This window comes from Sapajus apella, unplaced genomic scaffold (assembly GCF_009761245.1).
Source record: "Sapajus apella isolate SASKATOON/1434 unplaced genomic scaffold, GSC_monkey_1.0 scaffold294, whole genome shotgun sequence".
Classification (NCBI taxonomy): Eukaryota; Metazoa; Chordata; class Mammalia; order Primates; family Cebidae; genus Sapajus; species Sapajus apella.
The window spans coordinates 100,502-119,985 of NW_022437234.1; the positions used below are offsets into that span (position 1 = coordinate 100,502).

The 19,484-nt window shown below is 48.0% G+C and overlaps 1 protein-coding gene across 5 annotated transcripts in view; it reads right to left on the reverse strand.

Moving 5' to 3' along the window:
- Positions 1 to 19,484, reverse strand: part of LOC116545586 (whirlin) — a 104,926-nt gene that overhangs the window by 76,588 nt on the left and 8,854 nt on the right. For all 5 annotated transcript variants that reach the window (XM_032272125.1, XM_032272124.1, XM_032272123.1 and 2 more), the window contains exon 2: positions 1,242 to 1,460. In XM_032272125.1, coding sequence (XP_032128016.1) covers positions 1,242 to 1,460 — 219 coding nt within the window. The remainder of the gene's footprint in view (positions 1 to 1,241; positions 1,461 to 19,484) is intronic.

The window sequence follows — 19,484 nt, forward strand, 5'->3', positions numbered from 1 at the left end:
TGAGGCCTCCCGGCCGTCAGTGTCAAGGTCCTACATGCCAGGGAGCCGCCTGCAGCAGCCACATTCTTGGTTCCAGGAGTAACCAAGGGGCGAATGCAAACAGCACGCAGAGAGAAGGGTTAGACATCGGGGAACAATCCAGTCTTCTTGTGTTTCAAGAAACAGTGCAGGTCTGGGGGAGAAGGGGCTCCACCAGGGACATCCATTGGTGTCCTTGCCCCCTTCTGCAAGTTAGAACACTCCATGGTGCTTTGAGCAACCACCCCTCCCCCACCGGCTACAGTCTTGGTGGTCCTATCAATCAAAGTCCCCAGACATCCCTGCCAGCCGTGAGGTGCTCCCTTGTTGGGAATCTTCAGGGGAAGGACACTGAGAACGGAATTGTGGACATCCTCCTCTTACAGGCTGCACCCTGAGATTCTCAGCTTCAATTCTGGGACAGGCCCCCTCCTTCCAGTACATCCCTGCTCCGTGAAATGGCCAGGGCTGGTTTCTGTTCCTTACACCCAAGATCTACACTGCACAAGATTCCCTGTGGAACAGCAATCCTGGCCACAATCCTGGCAGCCACATGTGGCCATGCACCTGGGTCTGGGCCAGTGGGAAGTTGGGTGATCTTGAATTTAAAGAGATGCCCCTCCTCCCCTTTCCAGGGAGCTAGAATAGGGACTTGATGTGGCCCAGCTTCAACCACAAGAACAGGCAACACCCTGGGGGATGGAAGATGGAGGGAATCTGGGTCCCAGTATAAGGCCTGGAGCAAAACTGTCCCCTAGATGACAGTGTCCCTCTATTCGGTTACATGACGGAGAAAGAAAAAAAACCCCTCTCATTTAAATCACAGTATTTGGTCAGGCATGGTGCTGCAGGCCTGTAATCCCAGTTACTCAGGAGGCTGAGGCACAAGAATCGCTTGTGCCTGGCGGCAGAGGTTGCAGTGAGCCAAGACTGCGCGACTGCACTCCAGCCTGGGCAAGAGAGTGAGACTCTGTCTCAAAAAAAATAATAAACCAATATATAAAGAAATCACAGCATCTGAGCTCTTTTATTGTGGCAGCTTAGCCTGTATCCTAACAGATACCACATAGGTCAAAAAGAAAAGAAAAGCAAAACTACCACCCTTCAGTACAGACGCACGGGAAGGCAGCCTGGACAGAGAACCAGCTTCTTCCTGGCGCCTCCAGCCAGCTTTGCTGCTCTGGGTTTGGAACGAAGGAGCCTCCTTTTCCTGCCCCACTCACCTTTTTCTCATCCCCACCTTGCAGGAGGTGCAGGGTGCTCCTCCGGTCACCCTCCTGCTGCCTCAGGGTGCCGCCGTGGGACTGGGGCAGGCCCGAGGGCGGGGAGATGCAGCGGCCCTGCGGGTCCACCCAGGTATAGATGTGGTTGGTGACGTAGCCCCCGGGGATGCGCCCTGCTGAGTACACAGACAGCACCAGCTTCTTGGAGCCCTTCAGAGCCTGGGGAGAGAGGGACACACAGGTTAGAGGAAGGCAGGTGCTGGGGCTGTTGAGAAACACCCTCCCCTGACCCAGGCCTTGGTTTTTCTCAGGAGCCCCATGTGGAAGAAGAGGACAGCCCCTAAGTCCCTTTCCTTCTCTAGCCCTCAGTTTTGTCCCATGAAAACAAGAGCATCTGTCCCACCCCTATCCTGGAGTGGTCCAAATACAAGAAATAGGATCCCTTAGGATACCTCTGTAGAGGGGTTTGAGTCGCGGGCCTGAGACGGCTATCCTCAGGCAGGCTCGTGTGCAGGGCCGGCCTTGGGCTGGCATCTGGGACCTTGGATTTCGAGTGTCCCCACTATTCCCTAACTGAGAAATGTGGTTCGTGTGCTTAGACTGTCTATAAACGGTGTGGTTTATGCTCAAGCCGCTTTCCCCCTGGGAGTCTGGAAGGTAGGTCCGAGCAGACAGGGTCTATGTCACCAGCTCCCAATAAAAACCATGGGTGCTCTCTAATGACCTCCCCTCACAGACAACATTCCACACCTCTGTCACCACTGGGCAGTGGAGGAATGAGCATGTACTGTGGAACTCACAGGGAGGGGACCTGTGGAAGCCTGTGCCTGGTCTCCTCTGTACTTGGCCCAACACACCTTTCCCTCCTGCTCACTCTGCTCACTATCCTTTGGCTGTAATAAACCCGAGCCACAGGTACAACCATATGCTGAACGCTGTTAGCCTTCCCAGAGAATCACTGAACCCGGGTGTGGTCCTGGGGACCCTGATGAAATACCAGGCCGGAGAGTCGACAGATAAAAACAATGGTTATAGCTATCGCTTGACATTTATAAAGGGCCTGTACGTGTCAGCCGCGCTGCACTGCACCTGATAGGCATGATTTCATGAAATCCAATGGGGGAGGGGGATTACAGAGGGAAAGGGGGATCTTGTTCGTCAGATGAAGAAAAGGAGGGAAACTGCCTGCCCACACAGTGAGTAAGAAGTTCCTTTCTCAGCCAAGTGCAGTGGCTCACACTTACAATCCCAGCACTCTGGGAGGCCGAGGCAGGCAGATCACCTGAGGCCAGGAGTTCCAGAACAGCCTGGCCAACATGGCAAAACCCTATCTCTACTAAAAATATAAAAATTAGCTGGGCATGGTGGTGGGCACCTGTAATCCCAGCTACTTGGGAGGCTGAGGCAGGAGAATCACTGGAACCCTGGAGGCGGAGGTTGCAGTGAGCTGAGATTGCACCACTGCACTCCAGCCTGGGTGACAGAGTGAGGCTTCATCTCAAAAAAAAAAAAAAAAGTTTCTTTTTCATAGCAACTAATTCTGAGTGTGGACAACACCTTTATTGTACATTTCCCGGTCTTCAGATGGAACCACTGTGTGGAGGGGCAAGCCCAAACTCTACAGCCTGGGGTGGAAGCTGAGGTCTGCTATATTGCTTTACCACAAGGCACCTGCAGCTGAGATGAAGACATTTACCCAAACGGACAGTCACTAAGTACTAGGATTAATCAACACAGCCTGTGTCAGGGACTGAACGGTTTCCCTCCAGATCCGTACACCAAAGCCCTACCCTCAATGTGACGGTACTTTGGAGATGAGGCCTTGCAGGGGAACTGGAGTTAGATGAGGCCGTGAGGGTGGGAACCTCATGATGGGATCAGTGGCTTTGCAGGAAGAGGGAGAGAGTTCTGGTCTCTCTTCCATTTGGGACACAATGAGAAGATGGAAGTTTTCAAGTCTGAAAGTGAGCCCTCACCAGAACCTGAGGACAAAGGCGCCTTGCTAAAGCCAGCCAGGCTATGGTATTTTGTTATAGCAGCACCATCTGGCTGTTTGAATAAATGATGGATTCACAGATACTGAAATTTTATGCTGCCATTGAAATCATATTTACAAAGGTTGTAATGCCATGGAAATGTGATATATTTTACTGTTAAGTGGGGTTAAAAGGCCATAAATCATGCCTTACAGTATGAAGTCAGTTATGTTAAGAGAAAAATCATACTGGAAAAACAAAATGAAACAAAGCTAAGAATAATGTGCCGAGATGCTGGCAGTGCTGCTCTCTGGTGAGAGGGTTACAGATGATTATTATTTTGCTCTTCCTCTTTCTCAATATTTTCCAAATGTTCCACAAGGAGGTCACATTGCTTTCAACATTGGAGAAATATATGATATGCCTAAGAAGGGGAGTGGACACTTAGCTCTCTGTGTCCCCCAAGCTTGCCCCGATTTGCACATACAGCTCTACCGACTCCCCAACACTCTCAGTAGACAAACCAGACCCTGGGCTGAGCTTTCAAAGACAGGAGGGGGCTCTGGCCAGGCAAGGCCTGCGGGAAGAGGCAACTCTCTGACATTTGAGTCTCTCTCAGCAGAGAAGGGCGAGCCAGGGGGCACCCAGGTCCTCAGCTCCACAGCTAAATGCCAGTCGCCAGTGGAGGGATCATGAGAAGATGGCGTCTCCCCAAAATTCTGCTTTTAGAAAAGATTTTTGCAAAGATGAGTGGGGTAAGATTTACAGTACTCTTTTATCATTCCCCAGGGCTCCCCTGGCAGAACACTCGGGAAAATCACGTCCCTGCTAAGGTGAAGATGCAGGATGGAGAAAGCCTGAGACCAAGTGGCTTCTCCCAGAGCAAAGCGGAAAGTGGCTCAGGGCACAGGAGACGTCGGCAGAAGCCTCTGAGGCCGCCACATCCTCCGTGGCCATCTTCCTGACCCCTCTTTCCTCTTCCTCTCCTCTCTGCCCACTGCTCCCTCTTCCATGAGGGCACAGGTCTCTGCTCCAGTGCTGTTCCACTGGCCTGCCTTCTCTGCTCCTCTTCAGGACTACACCACAGCTTTCATTCAACAAGGGCTGACCCAGCACCTACTGTGTGCCAAGCCTAGAGGAAACAAATTAGGCCTATCCTCATGACAGTTTGCAGCCTGGTGAGAAACAAGGCATCACCCAGCACACATCAGGTCCTCATGACACGTATGCCTGGGGAGGGACAAGGCATCACCTGGCACACTGTAGGTCCTCAGGACACTTAAGCCTCATGAGAGACAAGGCATTGGCTGGTACACAATAGGTTTTCATGACACACACCTGGTGAGACAAGGCATTGCCTGACACATAGTAGGTCCTTATGACACTTGAGCCTGGTGAGGGGCATAGCATTGTCCTACGCACAGTAGGTCCTATGACACTTGTGTGTGGTGAAGAACAAAGCATAGCCAAGTCCATAGAAGGTCTTCACAACACATGCCTGGTGAGATACAAGGCATCGTCTGGTGCACAGTAGGTCCTCAATGATGCTCACAGCCTGGTGAGAGATAAAAGTACCATCCAGCACACAGTAGGTCCTGAAAAAAGACTACCTGATTGGTTAAGAAAGTACATATCACCCTCAAAAGAAACAATTAACATCCACAGGCATTCTCCTGCACCCACATCTAGTCTGGAAGGGTATGCTCGGCTCAGGAACAGAAGGGTGCAAATGGAAAACCACATATGGATCGTGGAGACAGAGAAAACGGGATTCCAGCCGCACTTCCACGGCTTGCCGGTGGAGAGTCCTTGGGCCAGCTGCTTCCCCTTGCAAAGCGGCCTGTGGGAACTGGGGAGAAGGACAATGCTCACCTCCCAGGGCAGCGTGGGCTAAATGAGACGAGGTGCATGAAGTTCAGAGCCTTCCTGCCACACAGTAGGAGCTCAGCAAATGGCAAAGCCCACTCCCCGCTCCCCCAGAACGTCTGCATGGAGATGGGAAACCATGCGGTAGAAAAACGTTGACCAAGGAGTTTAAAAAAAAAAAAAAGCGAAGGAAAGAATAAAGAACAATGCGCAGAGCATCATTTGTATTCTTTACCGCCGGCAACATTAGAATCCTCTTGGTCAGTTCTATAAATAGGCCAGTAGCAACCTTGAGAACGGGGAGGAGGTTAATGCCCTTGATGAGAACACCATGGAGAGCTAGCACTGGAGAGGGCCTGGGCCGAGACACTGAGTCTCCCACGTGCTGCCTGTCCCCGATATTTTACAGAAGGGGACCCTGAAGCCCTAAGAAGGGAAGGGGCACATAAGGTACAGGAGTACAAGAGGCACGGCCCAGGATGCAGGAGGCCAGCCCTGTGCCTCCTTCCCCTCTCTGCCTCAGTTTCCCCATTACAGGGATGGGGATTAGAAACTCGGACAGCCACTCAAGCGTAGACCATTTCTCTATCTCTGATAATTATTCTTTGGGAATAAACATGGGATTTTTACGGGTCTTGGACAGCAAGAATATCACCATCCTCTGCTGCTTTTTCATGTTTCTGGCAAAACTGATAAACAAGATTCCTGAGACAGATTGTCAACATCTATGCAGGCTCTGGGGATATGGTTTTGGTGCAGTGGCCATGAGAATCCTGCAGGAGCAGCTCCACCCATCGCTGCTTAATGCCACTGAAGTGTGTGTGGGTCAGGCAGGGAAGGGGAGAGGGACGGTCTCTGCTCCTACTGTCTTCTTGTCTCCATTTCTACAAACCATTGCTTGCTTATTTAAAGGGCATCATTAAACAGAAGAGTTATTTCCTAAACGAAGCTGGTAATGCCTTCTCCCTGTAGCCACTCTGCCAGCCTTTCAAACTTACCCACCATTGCTACCTTGATCCCTGAGGCTCAGGCCACCCGAGGGGGCGCAAGGTCCTCACCCATGGTTAGGGGCACAAGACCATCGTTTTACTTCCCTCACCGGAGCAGCCTACAGAGCAAGTAGCCTGAGCCAGCAGAGCTTGAGCCTGTGAGACAGAGACCCAGCAGGTCCCTGTCGTGCCACCAGCTTGCTGGTGGTTACTAGGGTTGCTTCTCCCCTTGCTAGGCCTTGGTCTTGCCTGTTTGCTAAGATCCTGTTCCAAGTTAGACTTCTATGTCTTTCTGGTTCAGGGCTGGATTTAGAATAGAAGGAAAGACTATATTTGCTTTCGCGGTGGTCACAGGTCATTAGAGTAGAGAGATCAGGGGCTCTGGGACACCCAGGGATAGACGCCAGGCAGGCTGAGGGTTGGGCCTAGTGGGCACCTGACTTCTGGGCCTGGAAAACTGTCCTCAGCTTCGCCCATCCCAGGAGTGAGCACTTGAACTGTGCTGGCTGGTGGTGCTACCAGGTCACGGAACCAGAGCCAGAGCCCAGGGGCTCTGAGGTTCCACAGAGTTTAAGAAAACATCAGAAGGACAATTGGAGCATCTCAGTTACGGAAGGATGCACACCCAACTCCGCACTATCAGCAGCAGCAGGAGACCTCTGAAAGGACTTGAAGGCCAGAGGGCTGCCCCTGTGACGAGGCCATGGCTGTGGAAGCTGCCTGCAGGTGGTAAGTCACATCCAACACATCCATCGGCACACTGGTGACTCTCCATCAACCACACCCCTTTCCAGCCATGACAGTTCTGCAGGATCCACCAGTCTTCCTGAATCAATGGCCTATTAGCTGTGCCATCTCACACAAGTTACCAAACGTCTCTGTTCATCTGTTTTCTCTCCTGCAAAATGAAGCCCATCATTCTCCTTTCTCTTTATGTAGGGGAGCCCTATTAGCACAATGCCCGTCACTGAAGAATTCAATGAGCTACGGCTGAAACAAAAAATTGCGAGACCCGGGGGGAGCCCACCGCCTGCTGGAATGGTCATCACAGTGCTGTGTTCCCATGCTCATTATCACGTTTACTGGTGAAGCTTGACCCTGGGGCATTCCAACTCAGATCACAGAGAAATCTCGATCTGACCCAGCAGATGGCATGACTAAGATACTATCCATCACCAGATGACTATTCCGGCAGAATGTTATGATTATGGAAACATAAATTATATGTGTATGTCTTCAAACTTAATAACTTGCTACTTGGACAAATGCTCTCAGGAGGCAAATATGCTTCACTCAGCTCTTTGGAGACAACTCTGAAACCCCAAAATCATAGGCCAGGCTGACATGATTCTCTGCTTAGCAGAGGAGTGAGAAACAGACTGGAGAGGGTCACGGTGTAGGGGACTAATGGGATGTGTTAACACGGCAGACACACATACGCTCCTGTGTTCAAAGGCAAGCATGGGGTGGACTCAAGGTCATCAGACTGTCAGATCGCTGTGCTGAGGTGTTCCAGAAAAGTCTCAAGTGAGGACATATAATGGTGAGTCACCCAACTTATTTCAGGGTGCAGACCTCAAAGGCCAAGGTCTTCTCTTTTTGGAAACAGAGACTGAACAACAGGAAGGAGAACTGGTCTAAGACCCAGGTTAGTGACCCGGAAGGGAGGAAAAAATGATGCATGCCTGCTCTTCCCAGCCCCACGTTGCCTAGCTGGGGCTTTGTGTGTTCAGGGGTTGGCTCTGCAGATGACTTGCTGTGTGACACTGAGCAAATTACCTAAATCCACTGTGCCTGTTTCTACATTTAAAAAGCAACAGTTGCCTGGGCACGGCAGCTCACGCCTGCAAACACAGCACTTTGCAGGACAGAGGCAGGAGGATGATTTGAGGCCAGGAGTTCAAGAACAGCCTGGGCAACATGGTGAAACCTTACCTCTGCAAAACAAATTAAAGTACACAGGCATAATGTTGTACACCTGTAGTCCTAGCTACTTAGGAGGCTGAGGTGGGAAGTTTGCTTGAGCCCAAGAGTTCGAGACTACAGTGAGCTATGATCGAGCCACTGCACTCCAGCCTGGGCAACACGGCAAGATTCTGTCTCAATAATAAAATAAAAGCAACGGTTGTGAGGATTTAAGACTCTGTAAACTGCTTATACAGTACTTGGTACACAGTAGGTACTAAATGCATCCTAATTCCCTTTCTGAGCTCCTTTTCCCAAACAGAAGCCCCAGAAATTCTCTAAACCTTGAATCTATATGGACACAAATACATGTGTCCCCCAACTTTCCTCTTTTTAATGAACATCCTTCTATAATCCACATTTCCTCATATCTGCTCTGCCTTCAACACTCAGCTCCTTTCCCGCGACCTCCAGAGAGGCTTCCCAGATTGTGGCTGATTCCGTCCTCCAGGAGCATCCAGCGCACTTCTGTGATTGTGCTGCCATCTATACCACAGGCTCTGAGTCACATTCGTGATCTTATCTTTACAAGACAAGGTCCTTGAGGCACATTACATGTTCTGTTTCCTTTAGAACCTCTCCCTGCTCCTCTTCATTTGTTTAGCCAATCATCCATTCATTCATTCATTGAACAAGATATTGAATGAGCTTTCTATATGCCAGATAGCCCCCAGGAATCTGTTCAGATTAGGGCACAGAAACAGCAGTTCCCTTTCAGACCAGTAGTCAGGCAGACCACACTTCCCCACCTTAATGTGAGCATAAACACCTTAGATACACATGGAATGTGGAGAGACAAGCGAAGAAAGTATGGTTAAGAGCCACAGCCCTGCAGTCAGGCTGCAGGAATTCCATCCTAGCTCTGCCACCTGCCAACAGTAACCTTGGGCAAGTTACTTAAGCAATCTGTGTCCCCAGATTCCCAGGGAAAAAAAAAAAAAACATGAGCTAACAAAGGTATTATCTACAGGGCAGTTCTGATGATTAAATTAGTTAATGTTTTAGCGGCTGGGCGCTGTGGCTTACGCCTGTAATCACAGCACTTTGGGAGGCCGAGGCAGGTGGATCACCTGAGGTCAGAAGTTCAGGACCAGCCAGCCAACATGGTGAAACCCCGTCTCTACTAAAAACTACAAAAATTAGCTGAGCATGGTGGCAGGCACCTGTAATCCCAGCTACTTGGGAGGCTGAGGCAGGAGAATCACTTGAATTCGGGAGGCGGAGGTTACAGTGAGCCGAGATTGTACCACTGCACTCCAGCCTGGATAACAGAGTGAAACTCTGTCTCAAAAAAAAAAAAAAAAAAAAATGTTTAGCAACTGGAACATAGGTAAGAGATACAAAAAAGTGAGGTATTATTCCTGGAGAGAACCCAGTACCCAGAGTGGAAGTCTCCACCCACCACCATGGTAACCACTGATGCACAGTGGTGTCCACCCTTCCTGACTTGCTCTTGTACTTCATAAACATGTCTGTATACATACACCAGCTTATCATCTGATTACATAAATCAACTCGCAACTCAACATTTTCTGCGCCATCTTTTTTCCTGCTAAAAATGTACTCTGAAGATCTTTTCTTGTCAGTTCAATGACATGAAGCTGATCTCTTCCCACACTACAACTCATTCCCTGGAAGGGACTCACCACCACTGAACTCTCTCCTATCAGTGGACAGTTAGGCTGCTTCTCGTTTTTTGCTAGCACCATCACCTGCGATGAACATCCTTGTACGTGCCATCTTGGAGCACACATTCATCTAAGACTATTCCCTAGACTAGAGAAAAATGGAATTCCTGAAGCCATAGGCAGTGTGTCTTTATTCACGGACAATCATGGTTCTTGGCCAGGGTGTCCCCTGGGGCATGCCTCTATCCCTTTTGTAGTTCCTATATCTACCTGCAGGGGGAAGCACTATGCCCTCTGGGCCCACAGAGGCCCTGAATTCCCCTGACAAAGTGGATGGGGCTGGGTGGAGGCTTCGCATCGTCCTTCTCCCAAGGCAGTGACCGCTCTGGTACAGAGATCCACCCTCCTTCGTGCTTTCTTCCACAGGCTCCAAAAAGCTTCCAGTTTAGGCAAATCTTGGCTCTGTCTTCCAATCATCTGGGGACTAAATCTTGGGCCTTAAAGCACTGCAAAGCACCGAAATGAAAAGGGTAACCTGGTAGTGTCTTAGGGTGTGGACCCCTTCAAAGGGTTTCCCAGTGGAAGGCACAGTTGCTAGAAAGCCATGCTCAAACAGTGTTCAACCCCTTCCTAGCTTAATGAGACTTTAGACAAGTTACTTAACCTCTCTGGCCTCAGTGTTCCCACCTATTAAAAGGGGCCATAACGCCTCTGCTCATGGAGCTGTCATGCAAACTGAATGAGGACCAAGGAGAAGATGTGCACAAAGCATCTTGCACTGGGCAGGGCGCACAGGAGGTGCTCGGCAAGTAGGGGTTGGCATTAGTAACAGCAAAATTACAGCAATGATGCCACGTTTTATTCTTCCCACTGCACAGAGGAGGAAAGATTCTAGGTGGTGAAGGGCCTATGCATGGTCACAAAGAGGATGAAAGGCAGGGCTTGGCTCTAGATCCTGATCTTTCCATATTCATGACCCTCTCTCTGCTTGTCTCCATGGCCCTCTCCCCAGCAGTTTAAGGGGGTTCGGATAACACCAGGCCAATCCCACATCTTGGCCTAAGACAGGCGGGAGGGTTTTTAAAGAGGACACGGGCCTTAGAGGATGCAAACAAGAGAAAGTCTGTTAGAGTCTTAAACCCCGAGCAGGTGCTGGGTCCAGCCACATGGACTGGAAAGTCCCTTCCCATTTAGCCCTGCTTTGAGGGAGGACAGAAACTGGTGATGCGGACTCTGCCCCAGTAGCATATTTTAATGTCATGAAAAAGTAAAACCCTAATTAGCACTCTGTCTTCCAAGCTCCTTCCATCTGTACCGTTTTTATCTGTGTTAATTACCTCTTACAGGGACCACTAACTGCAGCAGCTTCCCAGCCTCCTCTCTCATCCCAGTCACTGCAGAGCAGCCAGAGGATGCTTATAAAATATAAGTGGACTCTGGCCGTTCCCTTCTCCAAACTCTCCTCATTGCTTCTGCTATAAAACTCCCCACAGTGCATCTCGGGCCTGTACGGCTGGCCCAGATGCCTGACCAGCCTCATCTCCTGCCCTGCCACCTGAGCTTTCTTACGGGATCAAGTACTCCAAGCTCTTTTCCACTTCAGGCCTTTGCACGTGATGCTCTGTCCCTGAAAGTACACATCTCAACATACTTACTTATGCAAATGATTATTTTATTATCTACACCGCTCTCAGTTGACCAGGAAGGTGAGAAATTGTTCTGGCTTGATCACAGATGTACCAAAAACTAGAAAACACCGTAGATGGTGAGAGACTCCACGGAAAGAGACAGTGAAGAAATGCAAGGATGCTTTCCTCTTGCAATTGAACACCAATAAAGAAGTTTACCTCTCCTGAAGTTACCTATGATTTCTCTAGTAAAATGGAAATAATCCAATAATTTCTCTTGGTTGCTAGAGGGCTCAGAATTCAATTTCAGTATTAAATACTGTTCCCATCAAAGGCACCTTCCAAGATCACTTCTGATTCCTCTACCTTTTAAATGAAGTGCTTTTCAGATTAACTCACTCAACTTACTTTTGACTAAAGAATCCTAATCATAAACATATTAGCAAATAAAATAACATGTAGAGTTTTAAATGGGTGTTAAACTACACCATTCACATGGTAGATACTCAATAAAACCATTGCCAAGTGAGTGAATAAACACTAAAATCTAAGCACATTTCTAGAATTAGACACCTCTTCTATGCAACTGGCAATGGAGATCCTTTTTACAGATGCCTGGGCAATCATTCTGCTTTCTCCTCCTACCTCCCTCCACTCTATAGAAAGGCTCGGCAGCTACTAGTGTGGTCTAAGAACACATGTCATTTGTAAACATTCTCTTAAACAAAAGCCCAAAAAGTATTATACTATTTAGGAATGATGATATAACTGGGCAGTGGTGTGGTAAGAATTTAGTGTTTCTCGAAGAACTATAGCTTCCCAGTAGCATCCTCAACATCTGTGTGCTCATCAGGGGCCACGACCTGCGACACAGCCACGCCACAACGTGGCCCATCTGCTTTGGCTCTGTGCAGCTACCTCACTTCCTTTAGCTGCTGCATCCCAGGGTAAATCCAGTGGACCACAGACCAATGGTGTGAAACCATCCAAGTCCCAGCCCCGAAATGCAGCTCCACATAAGGATCATGAAACAGAATGACAACAAACGTCAAAACAGCAATGCAAGGAAGCAGGTGATTTGACAATTGAGGAAATGTGAATGCACAGGGATAAAGGCCACGGGAGATGGCAGAGAAATGCATGATGTCCAGTTAGGAGAATGGGAACGTGGGTGTCTGCTCCCCTTTTCTGGTTTTCTTTAATGCTATTTAAATATGCCTTTAATTTGGGCCTCACGAAGCAGGTTTTTAAAAACCAACGGCTGGATAGGAGAGTATTTAAGGAAAGAAGAACATTTAAAGAAAAAGTTTTTTTAAAAAAGATATAAAAACCAACTGTTCATTCCTTCCACCCTCTTTTCTTGAAGAGTTTGACCTTCTCCAAGGGTTCAGTGTGAGGATGCAGAAGGATACCTTTGCTCCCATGCTGGGCATGCCGTGATCTCAGAAGCTGGAAGAAAGACCTGACATTTTAAAGTCCCTGCTCTCCTCTGTCATTGCTTCTAAATGTCTTGGTGAGTTAAGGCTGTGTGAAAAGAAAAAACATAAACCTTCAAAGAGAGGGATAAAATCCTGACCTTGGGGATAATGCTACAAGAAATCCACAAGAAAGTGACAGATAGACTGTCCACCCCTTTGCAAAACAACTCATAAGATGAGGAGAGGACAGATTCCAGAAAGATATTGATTCCTTTTTAATGCAATTCTTCAATTATCCTCAAAGCCTGGCTTTCAGTCTCTTATAATTTAAGTAAATTGCTTTATAAATGTTCTTTTAAGTTTTGTCTATTTATTCTTTTTCTTCTTTAAGGAAGATCAAGATTCTCAAGAGTCATATATATATTCACTCAAGATGACCCCCGAGGGGTTTGCAGTGGAGGATTTTGCTGTCTGGAATCCATGTCCAAAGCAGAGATCCATCAGGAATATCTGTTTATGTCCCTATCATTCTCTCAGTCCACGAGTAGATACGCTGACGGGATTTAGCCTCCTCCCAGACTCTTGATATCCCCGTCCCTCATCACTTTCTGACAATTCTCAGTTGAAAAGGTGATGGCCTTCCAATGTAATTCAGCCTCAGGTGAAAAATCTGAATTCAAGGTGGATGAATCAACCAATTCCTAAAAACCTTCTCAGCTGATGTCTGGAAAATAACGATAGATTTGATGATACTGAAATATAAAACTCTTGCGATAGGATATCAATCAGTTATGCATGAAATATATACGTGTAAATACATGAGCACACACACAAACAATAAACATGTAAAAGAGTTTAACTTCACTGCAACGTGGGACAGAATGAGGGGATGCAATGGAGGCAGGTCAGAGACGCTGCCATCACCATGACCTGTGGTAACTAGAAAGGGAACCCGTCAGAAGAGTATGAAAAAGCAGAGCATGCCTTGGGTAAAGGAAAGCACCCAGATGATGGGCTTTCTGCTGCTGCCTGCAAGCAGAGGGACTTGGAGATGATGCAGCACAAGCAGAAAGAGGCAAACAAGAAGCAGCAGGAACCCAAGCAGCTTTGTGCTTCGTGTCCAACCCTCTTGCCCTTCACCTGAGTGCCTGGAGCCAGTCCCACCACACCCACGTCTCCTCCTGCGGGGCCCACAGGTCCCAGCCCTGATGGCTTCCTTTGCCCTGAGTCTACGGCGGGTCCCTTTTGGACTTCCTTCCCCTCAGGTGGCCTCTCTCCCCCTGGGTCACTCTCAGGGGTGACAGGGTTACCCCTACCCAGTGTTTTTTTATTCCTGTGGGGCCTACCCCAAAATACTAAAGGCAGCTTTTGGCCGGGCACAATGGCTGACACCTGTAATCCCAACACTTTGGGAGGCCGAGGTTGGTGGATCACCTGAGGTCAGGAGTTCAAGACCAGCCTGGCCAACCAACATGGCAAAACCCTGCCTCTACTAAAAATACAAAAAATTAGCTATGCATGGTGGCGCGCACCTGTAATCCCAGCTTAGGAGGCTGAGGCAGAAGAATCACTTGAACCAGGGAGGTAGAGGTTGCAGTGAGCTGAGATCATGCCACTGCACTCCAACCTGGGTGACAGAGCAAGACTCCCATCTCAAAAAAAAAAAATAGCTTTGTAATTTGAAAAACAAAACGGAGTTTAACGTCACTATTTTAGTTATGTAAATTAAAACTGGATACCTTTTTGTCTATCAGATTGGCAAAAATGGAAAAGAAATCTAATACCCAGTGTTGGCATGGCTGGAGAAAAATGAAGAACATCAAGTACTGTTAAACGCTGGTGGGAGGAAATAGAAAAAACAAATTCCTTCCCAGGAGCAGTTTGGCAACAGTTAATCAGAAGCTTTAAAATGATGCCTCTCCCCCGAGCCAATGCCACCTCTAGAAAGACAGCCCAAGGAATTACTAGAAATGTGCTTAAAGATTAATGTGCAAGGATGTTCAAAGCAGCAATATGGATAATATTAAAAAAACAAACTGTCTAACAAGAAGAAATTAGTTAAATAAATCATGGACCTCTTCACTGTGCTATATTATGCAATCATTAAAAATCACACTGTAGAAACATTTATCAAGGTGGGAACACAGTCATGATACATCGCTTGGAGTAACAAGTAGGCTAGATATTGATGCTCAGAATGGCAGCTTGGAGGAGAGTTCCCAATGTAAATGCACACGCAGACACACAGGGTCCTCTAACTGTCAACAGTGATTATTTCTGGGTAGGTGAGTGGGTACAATTATTATTGATTTGGGGAGGTTTTCTTTGGTGTTTTTCTGAGGTTTTCAAGTTCTAAAAATTAAGTCCAGGCCCAGTGTGGTGGCTGAACCTGCAGTCCCAGCACTTTGGGTGGCAGAGATGTGTCAGAGATGGGTGGATTGCTTGAGCCCAAGAGCTCGAGACCAGCCTGGGCAACACGGTGAAACCCCATCTCTACAAAAGAAAAATACACACAGACACATACACACACACACACACACTATATATATATATATATATATATATATATATATATATACACACACACACACACACACACACAAACACACACACACACACACACCACGCTGGGCATGGTGGTATGAGCCTGTAGTCCCTGGAAAGTTGAGGCAGTGAGCCAGGATCGCACCCAAGCACGCCAGCCTGGGTGACAGAGCAAGGCCCTGTCTCAGAAAAAGAAAAACAATTGAGTACATACATGTTAGGTAATTAAAGAGGGTGGGCACAGTGGCTTACACCTGTAATCCCAGTGTTTTGAGAGGCCGAGGTAGGAGAATTACTTGGGCCCAGGAGTTTGAGACCAGCCTGGGCAACACAGTGAGACCTCATCTCTACCAAAAATAAATAAAATTAGCCAGATGTGGTGGCGCACACCTGTAGTCCCAGCTACTTGGGAGGCTGAGGCAAGCAGACCAGTTGAGCCCAGGAGTTCAAAGCTGCAGCAATTATCACGGCACTGCACTCCAGCCTGGCCACCAGAATAAGACCCTATCTCTTTAAAAAAAAGAAGAAGGGGAAGGAAACACATTTTAAGAACCTAGACAAATTCCTCTATTCCACAAGTTTCCCATGACCAAACAAAATGCCCCTTTTAACTTGCCCAGTCTGTGACAGCAGCGTTGATGACCACAAGCATTTTACATGAGGCCCAGGAGAGAGACCCTGCTCTCATCCTTGAAGTGTGCTGATCTGGCAGTGTAGACGAATTCAGAGACTCCACCATTCAATGAGATAATTTCACAAGTCACCAGTTTATTCTAATGGGGGTTACAATTAGGTTACAGTTTTCTATCAGGGAATTTCCACAGACAACGCACAAAATAAAAACCTGACAAAGGTCAGGGCATGGCGAGAGAGATAAGAGAGAGGAAAAAGAAGAAAAATAAAAAGGAAGAAGTGCCCAACGCCACCTCTGTTCCTGAAGTCTAGTCAACAAAATGCATACGGCGTGCCCAGGAGAGAACAGGGCGGCCGCGGCCTAGGTTTTCTCATCAAATAGCTGCAAAGCCATTTCCACAAGGAAAGAACTCAGGGAGGAAATGGACATTTACTGAACTGCTCTTGCCAGCACCAGGCTGGGCCGTATGCTGTGCTTCTCTGTTAGAAGCAGCCAAGAGCCCTGACAATGAGCAGGCAATTCTGGAGACCAGAATACCTGTGTTCAAATCCTGGTCCTGCCACCTCTGACTGTGTGCCTGTGATGGGTCACCTCCTCTTCCAATGCTCAGTGTCTTCTCCCAGGCGGGTATGTGAGATGTCAGTGGGGGATTTAGGTGAAACCCACACAGAGCTTGTGATGTCACAGACGATTCCCAATGGTGGTGATATTTTTTAGTGCGCTAAGTACTGTAAGCATCTTGTGTGTTATCTGTTTTGTACCTTCTACAGTGTCAGGAAGAGCAGCAGCATCCGGTAGGAAACAGATCCCAACACAGCAGTTTGAACGTGGAAAACTACCATCAAACGTTCAGACCAACAGATACACCCAGAGCTTTAATACATTATCTGCACAACCATCAGTATCCTTATTTTAGAGACGAGGAAACTTGAACAGAGAAGGCTAAGTAACTTGTCTGCTATTTTACTATTATTCCCATCACAATTTCATTGAAGAGGAATCTGAGAATCAGAGAGGTTGGGAAGCTGGTTCAAGGCCCCACAGCCACAAAGTGGCAGAGCCAGGCTTGGAAACCTAGGGCTTCGGACCTCAGAATAGAGCACGGTGGGGCATCCCTTCTCTTTGCTGTTGGGGCAAAGACGCACTCCCTCAAGTCTACAAAACCTAGGTGTAAATCCTGGCTCTGTCCCTTTCCACCTTTGTGATGACTGGCAAGTGACAAACTCTTGGCAATTTTGGAAAACAAAGTGATAAAAATGATACCTACCTTGCGCTTCACAGGGTTGTCACGAGGTTTGAGTTTATACACACACTGAGGACAGTGCCTGGCTCACTCTAAGCCCTCTATCAAAGGTTATTATCATACAATGAGCCACGAAGAAAAGAAAACACCAAGAAATGCATTATCTGTGTCATGAGAGAAGTGAGACAGGCCACGACACTGCACTGCGGGTGGTTCAGGAGGGAAGAGCAGGCTCCTGGGGATGGGGACAGCGGCGAGGTGAGCAGGCAGGTCCTCTGGAGAGAGTGCACTGAGGCTGAACCTGACAGGATCAGTGGGTCTTAACAGGTGCAGAGTCAAAGCCCGCTTCAGAGGGGAGTATGTTGCTTGCTTGGCCAAGAGTAGACACAACTTGGGGAACAGGGCTGCCTGCAGGTAAAGATCAGAGCATGGGCAGCCCAAACACCAGGTTGAAGAGCTTGGCCTCTGCCCTGCAGGCTCCCAGCTCAAGAGCAGGGTTGTAGGCGGGGCTCAGTTTGATGATATACATAGTTAGAGAGTGCGCCCTGTCACCAGGATGGACATCAGACCAGGGGGCTGATGAGCAAGACAGGAGACAGAAAGGCCGCTCAGGAGGCTGCTACCATTGGGCAGTGCCGGTGGCGATGGTGATGATGGGGAAGAGAGGTGTGGTCTGCAAAATGCGGGAGAGAAGTAAAGCCTGGAGAGTCCAGCCTCCCTGGGGCTGGTACAACACTCAGGTAGGAGAAAGTGGGGAAGAGGAGAAGGCGAAGGCTACTAACTTGGGAACTGTCCATGAGTTTAAGGATGAGAGAAGGTACCATGAGAAAGCAATTAAAAGATAGATGAACACACTAAAAGGAGGCACAGATCCTGTGCAGAGACAAGGCTGGAGGATGGGTGGAGATGCAGACATTTGGAGAAAGAAGAATCTGAGGGAGAGATGTACATGTATGTTGACCTTTGAAGTAGACTTAAAAATCTCAGGATAGGAAGGACCTGCAGGGAGGAGGGCTCAAGAGAGTCGGGGAAAATTTGGGAGAAATGTCTGGCTTCCTAAAGAGAAAGAGGAGGGGGCAGAAGGAGACAGACGAAGAAAAGGAAAAGGGTACACTAGGTCCAAACAGTACAAAGGATGCCACCCCTCCGTGTAGGGACAGGAGAATGGATGTGGCAGAAGGAAAATCTCCTCCCTGACTTCTGAAGTTTTCCAATCTACGTGGGAGGTTAGTTTCTGAAAGCTGGATCACGTTTCTTTTCTTAATCAGAAACCTCTTAATGAGACTTAGTATACCTTTTCAGATGTAGTTCAAATAAATTACAGGGTTTTTTTTTTTAAGTGCAGAAGCCCATGTTATCAAATCACCAATTTCACCTGCATTAATTGCTTTAATGGGCTCTAAAAACAGCCACCTCCTTTCCCTCCTCATCAGGGCCCCTGGGGAGGCCATCAGGGAAGGCTGCTGGGGAACAAAGTTACGGATGCAGCTGATCCAGAGGACAAGCTGTCACACACTGGGTCATGCAACTGTCTGGTGTGCCACCCACAGATAATCAGAAGGGATGGTGGGGGGAGAGGGACAGAGTTCTATTCAACCACTGGGCTTTATTACTGCTATAAAGCAAAAATGCCAATGCCAAAAGCCAAATAGGAGCAATTACATTTTTAAAGAAACTCTGTCTACATGGGGATATTGACTACATTTAGTAAATGACTCTGCAATTCAAACAGCTACAGTGGATCACAAGGGCCCTGAGTTCAGTATTTTCTTCCAATAGTGCCTAAAAAAAAATCCAACCAAACAAACAAAAAAAAATCTAAGTAGGCATAACAGAAGACTTTCAAAGATAAGTGAATGCAGTCCATACCATTTTTCATTACAATGCTTGCAGGGGGACCTCCACTGCCAGGTTTTCCAGACTTTTGATGTTCGACATCAACAATGACCTGTTTGTGAGGACTATGAGCCAGGTTTGGTGGTGGGACATCTGAGTAACAGAAAGGTAAAGGGACCTGCCCAAGGTCACAACCAAGTTACACTGTCAGATGAACCCACGTCCATCTCCAAAATCCATCTCTAACCTCTTGGGTACATACCTCCCTTACTCAGCTGACCTTGCAGAAGTGGAATCTTGCTACAAAATAGTTAAGGACAGGGACAAGAAGGGTCCACCTCTCTGGTCAAGTCTTTATGGGCATAAACAGTGTTGGGGGTAGAGGAATCCTAAAGGAAGACAGTGCTTCCCAAACCTTAGCAGGATTAAGGCTTGCCTGGGGAGCTTGTTAATTCTTAAGCAAGCTAACATTGTAAATTACACTTCTAAGGCTCCAACACCTGGGTATTTGCAAAC